The sequence below is a fragment of the Asterias rubens genome, chromosome 10 (assembly GCF_902459465.1).
Source record: "Asterias rubens chromosome 10, eAstRub1.3, whole genome shotgun sequence".
In the NCBI taxonomy this organism is placed as follows: Eukaryota; Metazoa; Echinodermata; class Asteroidea; order Forcipulatida; family Asteriidae; genus Asterias; species Asterias rubens.
The window spans coordinates 8,927,996-8,937,722 of record NC_047071.1 but is presented as its reverse complement, the minus strand read 5'-3'; the positions used below and the strand labels follow the sequence as shown (position 1 = coordinate 8,937,722).

At 38.4% G+C, this 9,727-nt stretch overlaps 2 protein-coding genes across 3 annotated transcripts in view; one reads left to right on the top strand and one right to left on the bottom strand.

Moving 5' to 3' along the window:
- Positions 1-763: 763 nt before the first annotated feature.
- LOC117296073 (bis(5'-nucleosyl)-tetraphosphatase [asymmetrical]-like) lies at positions 764-4,278 on the bottom strand. Its single transcript, XM_033778944.1, has 2 exons — positions 4,108-4,278; positions 764-3,378 (listed from the first exon to the last, which is right to left on the bottom strand). Exons 1-2 carry the CDS (start codon positions 4,235-4,237, stop codon positions 3,029-3,031), a joined length of 480 nt encoding a protein of 159 aa, XP_033634835.1. The 5' UTR covers positions 4,238-4,278; the 3' UTR covers positions 764-3,028.
- A 1,769-nt stretch (positions 4,279-6,047) lies between these two features.
- The window catches only part of LOC117295884 (kinesin-like protein KIN-14G), a 30,144-nt gene continuing 26,464 nt past the window's right edge, over positions 6,048-9,727 (top strand). The window contains exon 1 of one of the 2 annotated variants that reach the window (XM_033778668.1): positions 6,048-6,161. The gene's annotated coding sequence lies outside the window, so the exon portion shown is untranslated. Of the gene's footprint in view, positions 6,162-8,871; positions 8,894-9,727 lie in introns of those variants that run through there. The other variant, XM_033778670.1, reaches the window with a different exon arrangement.

The following is a 9,727-nucleotide window of genomic DNA, read 5'->3' as shown; positions in this document are numbered from 1 at the left end:
TCAGAGGGAGCCGTTTCTCACAATGTTTTTATACTATCAACCTCTCCCCATTACTGGTTACCAAGTGAGGTTTTACACAGACTGCAGACTGTACAGCCATAGAGAGAACCCCGTTTAACATGCTTACTCCTACATGTACCTCGATGGTACAAATGAGTAGATTATGAGCCAAAAGTAACATTGAGATTTGTTTAAAATGAAATAAAAAATAGAAGTAGCGTTTGGAGAGTCCTAAATATTGACACAACTAATAATTGTCTACATTTTGTCATGGACACAGTATTTATTTAACTTACTAACAAATATTGTACAAAGGTGAGGAAATATTAACATCAGATGATCTACATTTGATCTACATTTTTATTTTGGAAGAATACAATAATGAAACACAACCTGTAAATGTAATATACACTACAGTGTGCCTAAGGTGGGTATCAATATAAAGGCCATTATACATGTTATAGCAGTTATAAACTAAGTGCAGCATTTAAAGCCATTGGACACTTTCTGAACAGAACAAAAGTTAAAAGTTCACAGATTTACAAATAACTTACAGGGTTTACAGAAGGTAATGGTGAAAGACCTCCCTTGAAATATTATTCCATTAAATGCATAACTTTTTGAGAAAACATTAAAACAGTTATCAATTCTAGATATGGAGAATAACGGATTTATTTTAAACAATGTCATGACACAGCGAAATATATAAGTTTTGATACACGAAGTGTGGGCCTTTGGACATGTTGGACAATACTGTTTCCCGATGGTGTGCGATTGCTTTAACATACAATGTACATGTGCATTGTACATGTTGTACTAGTCATTCTCCCAAAGTGGCCAAAAGTCCTGAATTCACGAGGTTAGCTGCTTTTTCAGCAGATTATTTTACACTTTTTTTTAATCCAGACATGGAGTTACATGAAAGCTACATATGACCTCTGTTGCCTTGGTCTTGACCTTGGTGGCCCTTCAAAAGTTTAGGACACTCCCCCCCCCCCCCTACAATACATGTACATGTAGACCATAATAAGAAATGCAAAATGAAAATGCCCTTGCCCTCTCAAAGATGAAATTCCAGGCCTGCATATCCTCACAAGAAAAGGAGGTTCTTTTAAGTTCTTGTTTCCCCCTTTTCCTTGTTTTCCTGTTATTGTACAACATAACAATGAAAAAGGACTTGCCGTATTAAACAAGAAGTTGGACAATACATGTTTATGTACGCTATATTCAAAGTCTAAAAGATGTTTTGTCATGAGTTTAGTAACATGTAGCAGCTCTAAAAATTCACTGACAAACATTATACTTGCTATTTAAAATACATAGATATCTTCAAGACAAGTAGTTATTTTGCATAATAATTGATTGGCTACATTCATTGAAGTATACACATAGTTGTACTCTATAAACCTCAACACTGACACTGAGAGAGAATTTCTGCATAAAACACTTAGGCAAGAGCTCAATTTTATTAACATTTAATCAATACTTATTTAGGGTAGTTTGGGGTTCAAAAGTGGTTATAAATATATGGGTCAGTCCATGTTACACTCTATTACCATGGAGGTAGAAATAGACTTCTCTATGTGTGCCTCTTTTTCAGTGACTGATGCCATACCGGGGCTACTAATATTAATAATACAATAATAAAACCATTCTATATAGCGCGTATCACCATGAGGTCCCTATAGATGCGCTGTAAAAGGAAATCAACAACTATTGTACAAAGTAAACAGATATGTTTATAACCGGATTTTGAATTGTTCTGATGTCTCAATCTGTTAAGTGTTTGACAACCTCTTGGAAGACTGTTCCATAACTGAACTGATGCATATTGGAAAGAGCGGGTACCGTACGACTTGGTTTTGATAACTGGGGGAGTCGGCAGGGATTTATGTGAAGATCGCAGGTTTCGTGTTGTTTTGTACTCATGAACTAAAAATGCAAACCTGAACTTAAGATTTCTATTTTGTGCCATTTCATTTGTTTATTTGGTGTTTTTGAATTTTGTTTGAAACTTTTTACTTTTTCTATTTTGATTTTGAACCCACCCAGGCGAAACAAAATCTCAGAACGTTGATAATTCCGATTAAAAATCTATATTACAGTACATGTATGAACCTGCCATTTTCGACCACACATTTATTTACTTAGGTAGGCCCTACATGTTTACTTAAGAGGGTGTTTATTACAATTATCACTAAAAAATAAACTAAAAATCCTAAAAGATGAAGTTATAACCACATTTTAAGACAAAAATGCTAAATACATCATGTGCATACAGTACATCATGAGGGAAAACATGTATGCCCATTTGAAAGCTTGTGGCAACTCTCCTTGCCATGTTTGCTAAGCAAATGCATACAGTGCATGTGGTGAGGACTGAGCAGTATTCTCTGCTAAGCACACAACCTTGACAATACCCTGATATCAAAGAGTTTGCGTGCTACTTTGTTACATGTTGGTACACCCTGGTTGATTTAGTGAACTATAATTGCACCCATGGTGAACTATAATTTCATTCATGGTGAACTGTAATTTGAGTCTGTAGTTGTGTGCCCTGTACATAGTGTGCAAGGTGAATGGTTTCAAATGGTTGAACACGACAAGTATGAATTAGGTTTATAAAAATTGCTTTACAATTAGTTTTTGCATACGATCTAAGAAACCCTTTTGTCTCCAAAACTTGTATTTCAATATATTGTTACATCAATTGGTTATTCATGAAGTTCGGTTAAAACACAAAGTATCAAATAATTACAGTTAAACTCAAATTTACAATTGCACTGCATCGTTAAAAAGTAGTTCTTAAATAAAATCAATAAATTTACATTTAAAAAAACTGGCAAATTGTTTCACTTCATATGCAACATTTCAAAAAATAAAACACCATGCACAATCATAACACAGAAGGAAGTACTATTATTGACTTACAAAGCTGACCTAGTTAAAATACTTCATTAAGAATCACACACTAAAAAACAAACAAATTAAGAATGGAAACAACCTAAATGGAGATAACATTGAATAATTATGTAGAGGTCGTAGATCCATCAGCCATGTTCAATCGCAGGTGTTCCTCAGCTTCAAGTAGCATCCTCCTCATTTCTGGCCAGTTGGCCCTGTCGGACATCTCCAGGGCGTCAGAGATTACAACCCACTTGTAACCATCGTGCTCATTGGACAATTTAATGGGTGTATTCCAGTCTCTCAGCTGAGCCAGCCAATAGACAACCTCTTTAGTTCTGTTTCCCTTTGTCAGGTAAGTGAGTGTCCAGCATTTATCTTTGTATATGCTGAGATGTTCTTCTCGGAGGGCTGCTTCCTCAAATGTTTCTCTAATGGCTGCGTCATAGTTGGTTTCCCCTGCATCTACGTGACCTGTGGGTTAAAGGGAAGGTTCACAACTGAAATTAATTGATATTCCAATTGCTACGTACATGTATAGACGATGTACATTTAGTTTACAAAAGAGCCACAGAGTCTGGACTTCCTGTTGATCGGCCATCTGGGTCACAAGAGAATAGTGAACAATCAATTAAAAATGTTGCATTGCATTGATGCCAAAATAAAAATGAAATGCTCACTGAGCGGTAAACTCAAAACGCAAAGTTAGGTACTGTGCTACTGTCTCCTTTCTTTAAAAAAACAAATGGAGTTAAGTTCGACCGATTATGACAAACTTTTGGGGGAAAAAAGGTAGTACAGCGCCCCAGCTGGGTCTTTAAGTAAACTAAGGTAGCCCATGAATGAAGGACAATCTAAGCAATCAATCAGGATTGGCATAAAGTTATAGGCCTAAGTTAATTAAGTTTAGTTTTTAAAATAAGTTGGTTCTTTTTATAAATTTTAATATTACAAAATTACAGTTTGTATTGTTGACAAACATGACACAAATAAACAGAAATTGAAAATACAAACAACAGTACACAATTTGTTAGCTCAGGGTCACGGGTGAGCAGCCTTGGTTGGGACGAAATATAATGGGTTAAAACTAGGGACTCGGCACACACTGTGAATTGTTAAACTGTCCGGAAAATGGGCAAGACAAACTTGCTACTTTCCTGCGCAGCAGCAAGCTATGTAAACATAAGATAGTTACGAACAAACCTTTTGGTGGCGACCAGTGTAACTTATGTCTAGGCTTTTTCAGCATCAGATACTCAATTTTTTGTTGACATCGACGGAAAACGAGTAATCCGCCAGCTTTAACAATATCGACAGCCCGTGCCCTGTGCATTATGAAAACAAACGATGAATGAAAAGTGTGATGACAATGGCGTTTTTATGTGGATATCAAAAGGGGGCGGGCTTGCGCGCTCGAGCGCTTTCGAGTTGTTGCCCAAGTAAGACTAATACCTATTCGCGAATAGGTCCCGTAGTCTTTAACAAAAACATAAACAACATCAGCTGCAGCAGCAACAACAAAACAATTATTATTATTATTTTTGTTTTTTTACTTTTTGTTCCCCAAAGAAGCGACGGTGTCTCAGGGAAATCTGTCCGTAGGCGGCTCTCCAGCCCCCCACGAAAAAAAGGTTATTATTCACTAAAATAACTAGCCAGAACTTACCAAAAAACTTTTCCTGTGAAAATTTGAGCTAAATTGGTCATTGAAGTTGCGAGAAATTAAATGATGAGACAAAAAACACCCTTATTGTTGGACGAATTCGTGTGCTCTCAGATAGGAATAAAAGACTTCTGGCTAGTTATTGTAGTGAAATAACCTCTTTTATTTAAATGCTACTTCAGAGGGAGCCGCTACAATCTCCAATGCCCGTTATATACCACGTCAGTTTTTAAGGTATATTCATTTTGAGTAACTTCCAATAAACTTCCCTTTAAAGATGAATACATACTAAATAAAAGTTCGGGAGAAAGACAAAACTTTATAGTAAAGAAGATGGTGAACAACGTTCTTCTTCCTTAGAGCCAGTGCAGCCTTCACTGTGATTATAAAGGGAAGCCTGTACAATGGTTGTCAAAGACCAGTCTGTCACTTGGTGTATCCCAACATGCATAAGCATAACAATTTTGAGCTAAATAATTGGTCATCGAAGTTGCGAGAAAATGATGAGAGAAAAAACATCTTGTTTGACGAATTTGTGTGCCTATGAATACAGACTTCTGGCTAGAAGTATTTTATTATTATTTTTTGAGAAATTACCTCTTTCTCAAATATCAGAGGGAGCCGTTTCTCACAATGTTTTATACTATCAACATCTCTCCAATGCTCGTCAATTACCAAACGTGTACCCTTTTGCATTGGAGGATCAGGAAGGAAGAAGCTCTGCCTGCCAGTGAGAAACCCGGCACAGCGGGCGGCGAGCCCCTTCAAGTTTTGCGATTTAAATGGGTTTGTTTACACGTCGATAACAACCGTTTTCATAACAACAAACGGGACCAATACCTACGTCCCACCCGAATGACAAAACAATGGTTTAAAAGAACACAGTGTCTCGAGTGGGACTCGAGCCCACACTCTGCATCGATGAGAGAGATAGGGTTACCTCCATGATTACACAGAGCTTGTGAAAGTTCGGTGCAGCTCACCTTGGCCATACGAGACCCCCCACAATCCAGCCTCAATCACCAGAGCAAAAAAGTAGTGAGTAAAACAACTATAGATACCAGCTAGAGCAAGTCTGTTTCTAAATTGTTTTTCACCAGTGGTCGATTTCACAAAGAGTTAGGACTAGACCTAACTTAGGACTGGTCCTATAGGAGATATACAAATTGCATGGATAGTCCTAAGTTAGGACGAGCAACTGGTCCTAACTCGAGATAAGACTAGTCCTAACTCTTTGTGAAATCCACCCCAGGGTCCTTCTATTCCCCAGGCACCATTTAATGCCGTTTGACCGATGCGGCCTCAAGTTGACCGGCGCGGCCTCAAGTTGACCGGCTTGTGACTTTTTTTTCCATTTACGAATGGCCAGCCCAGCTTGAACGTACACACGGCGAGCACGGAGTCGCGGGGGGCGCCGGGCCGGCCGCCTGCTGCATGTCATCAACAAACGTCGGCGCGCGAGCTAGTTGTTTGTTGTGTATTGCTTTTCGGCAATGTGTGTACGGTTAGCTGTCTGGCGGGACTATTCGAAACAAACTAAACCCGAATTTTAGATGCCTGTGAATTTCCACTTCAGTGTATTCTTAGAGTCTGGGTAAGTTCCATTTCAGACACGAATTCTTCATTGGTTTCCCAAGCACATAATTCATCAAAATGTGTTCATTAAAATTTGCCGCTGTGTGCTCGTTTGGTGCAGCTGCAGCATACAACCAATACGTTGTGCCTATTATTACAACGTGTGCATGTACGGCGGCCAAAAAATACACAGAGAGTCACAGTGTGTTGACTTGAGGATTGACAACACAATGAAACTCTCGTGATACGTAAACAACACTATTCCAGCATGGATAACTTTCCGTATGGCGCCACCACTTTTTCATTCGATATGAAATAATATAGTAACTTATTTACCTCAATGAGATATCCCTTTTTGTAAAAATGAGTGAAAAAGTGGTGGCGCCATACGGAAAGTTATCCAATTTAAAAGACATAATGTTCCAATAAAAGCAAAATAGTTGCGATAACATAACACTCCTCCAGATGGTGGAGCCGGAGGTCGAGAGGAGGTACATGTAGTTGCGATAATGTATTGTAACCCTCCTGCCGACGGCGCCTGCGGCTCCGCCGTCAGATTGTGTTATCTCAACTAGGCCCTAGGGAGGAGGGTAACGTTATCGTAACTAAAAGCAAAAGTAAAACCATGAATCTAAAATCCTGGAGAATTGGTCAAATTGTCTTCTGGCTGGGTTTTTATATTTTTTATTACAATTTTGTTTACAAAAAGTCTGTCATCTCGTCCACGGTAAAATTGTTATAATAAGGGAATAAAGGGGTGTCCATGAGTTCTTTCACGACCGTTTAAAACCGGCAGGGCCATTGTTTTTGCCGTGTGATAAAGCTCCGAGCCGAAGGCGAGGGCCTTTATCACTACTATTTTATTCCCATTCATAAATGCCTGTGGTTAAAAGGCGTAATAAAGTAAGAAACTCTGTAAAACTAAATCCGTTTGAGCTCTGTATGTACGACGTCCGTGTGTTGCATTGTTATGACTGAGATGCCTATTTCCGACAGTTTCTTGATTCTTTCGTGCTCATGCGCTTCATAGTCTTGGTGCAACACGTTCTGGTTTTTCTTTCACACACAGCGCGGCCAACTCACTGACAGCGTCCGCATCACCGTAACAAGAAACGTCTTGCACGAAGACTAGCGCGGGGTATCCGCTCACAACCGGTTATAAACACTGGTCATTATCAAAGGTTTAACCCCCCCACCCATGACACTATTGGTAATTTTGTCAAAGAACATGTGTTCAAAGCATTCATATGTATACGGAGAAACACTTCATTATGCTCGAAACACAAGCAACAAAGAAGACTTCGTCGTGTGCCCGGCAAAAGGACGTAAGGGAAAGTTCCCGGCAGAAGGACGTAAGCAATTTATGTTAAAATTTGTGTTTCAAGAATTATGAGCGGGAAAGTTTGGTAAATTTGTTGCCATGCAAAAGTCATTCTAGAAAGGTTAAATTCTGCATGGGGAATGGGGAAACATGTCTTCAGGGTAATTCTAGCAAAAGAACAAACAAAAATGACATATTTTTCATGTCAGGAGCCATTTTGTTGCTTACGTCCTTTTGTTACTGGGACGAACTACTTTATGTTCCCGGCAAAAGGGCGTAAGGCCTTACGCCCTTTTGCCGGGCACACGACGACTTCTTACTAAAAGTCAACAGTTTTTCCGAAAAATTAACCACAAGAGGTTACAAAGCCGTGGAAATCGCCACAATCACACAATGGGAAAGTATCACACAATGAATGGTCAAACCTGATTCATAAACGACCTAATAAACAAAAAAGCAAAACCCCACTAATCCTAAGTACGACATACAGTACAACCCACACATCAAACATGGTGATCTAAACCAAGCAATCAAAAAACACTGTTCTATGATACAATGCAACGAAACACTCTCGGGAATCTTTCCGGATCCCCCCTTCATTGCATACAGGAAGGACCAAAACATATGAGAAAAATTGATCAGAGCTAAACTAAACCAGAGTCCAAACGACTCAACTTCCCAGTAGCTCAATCATACTTCAGTATGTTTCAGGATTTATTGACATTCCCGATGACACGCTTGACATCCTAGTTTCCTTACTAGAGGAACAACTCACCAATGGTCAGGAATTCACTGTCACAAATTCACAACCTTTCTCTCTTGAGAATAGAGACCTATAGATTCAATTTGAATCACCCACACCCGCAACTGAAGAGTGCACGAAATTGAGGCACGAAAACATGTTATTACTATGAAGGGGATCTGAAAAAATATCCCCGCGGTCTCACCCCATCTGATGATGCAACCGTCATTGAAAATGGCTTCCTCGGTCACCCCAAATACATCCACCCACTACACACCCCTTGGTTACAGTAACCCAACTGACAGAGATAAACTGACATGGCCCCACCTACTGTAGATACACCTTGCAAACATTAATGTTTGAAAACCTACAATATGGTATCAAGTCAACAGTCTCAAAATGTCACTGAATTGGACAGCGCCATCATTTATTTATCAGTTGGTGTACAAATGTACCTCAATTTATGCACAAAATAACTAACCTGTGAAAATTTGAAATCAATTGGTCGTTGAAGTTGCGAGATATTATAATGTAAGAAAACACACCTTGTCACACGAAGTTGTGTGCTTTCCGATGCAATCTAATTTTGGGGTCTCAAAATCGAATTCTTCGAAAATTAATTCTTTCTCGAAAACTATGTTTCTTCTACATATCAAGTTATGAACAGCTCTTCATTGCTCGTTACCAAGTTAGTTTTTATGCTAACAATTCTTTTGAGTAATTATCAATTAATTGCCTTTAAATGAGTTATAATGAATTTTGACAACACATCTTCAGAAAGGTAAACAGACACGACCCAATTTGACGTTGTCTGTCCGTCTAAACCAGTGTTGAAGTAGGGCTAACACCTACAAGTACATGTAAACTGCTATACACCAAGTTCTTTGTCATAAACCATAAAAACTTGATCTAGTTTGTTAAAAAAATTGTTGACAAATCTGTAATGCTCAATCAGTTTAAAAACTGGCCATTTCCACTGTACCATTTAGTACAAAAACATGCTACACTTGTATATTCACAACAAGGCACCCATCGTAAGTTGTATTCACAAGTTTCAAACAAGTGCTCTGTTCATTTTACAGTCAAAATATCCCCTAAAGCTGTAAAGCACGCACAAATTGTGCTCAGCAGAATACGGTTACCTGCCAAAATGACTGGTATTTTGCTCAAAAATTGTGCCTGGAAAGCAATTTGTTCAGCTTTAGGCAGATTCTGAAATTGACCCCGTACCAAGAGAGTGTCTGATGTATAGTGCACTACAAATACGTGTACATTACTTTCAATGGATCAGTTATTGAACAGAAATCAATACCTTTCCACAGATGACAATGAGAAGGATACGTCTATTGAAAACTTTATAATTTCAATCATTGAGTTGAATACCAACCCACACAGTGAATCATCAACATTCACAAGGTTATTTGTAAACAAATTGATTACTAAACAAAAATATCAATGTACATGTACAGACAATATTTTTCTTTGGTTCGGAAGACAACATTAATATGGTGGTTTGAAAATT

Excerpts from the sequence above, each read along its gene's own strand:
- LOC117296073 (XM_033778944.1), bottom strand. The coding sequence starts at position 4,237 with ATGCACAGGGCACGGGCTGTCGATATTGTTAAAGCTGGCGGATTACTC. Across the intron at positions 3,379-4,107 it reads ACACTGGTCGCCACCAAAAG|GTCACGTAGATGCAGGGGAA; the intron begins GTTTGTTCGTAA and ends TTTAACCCACAG.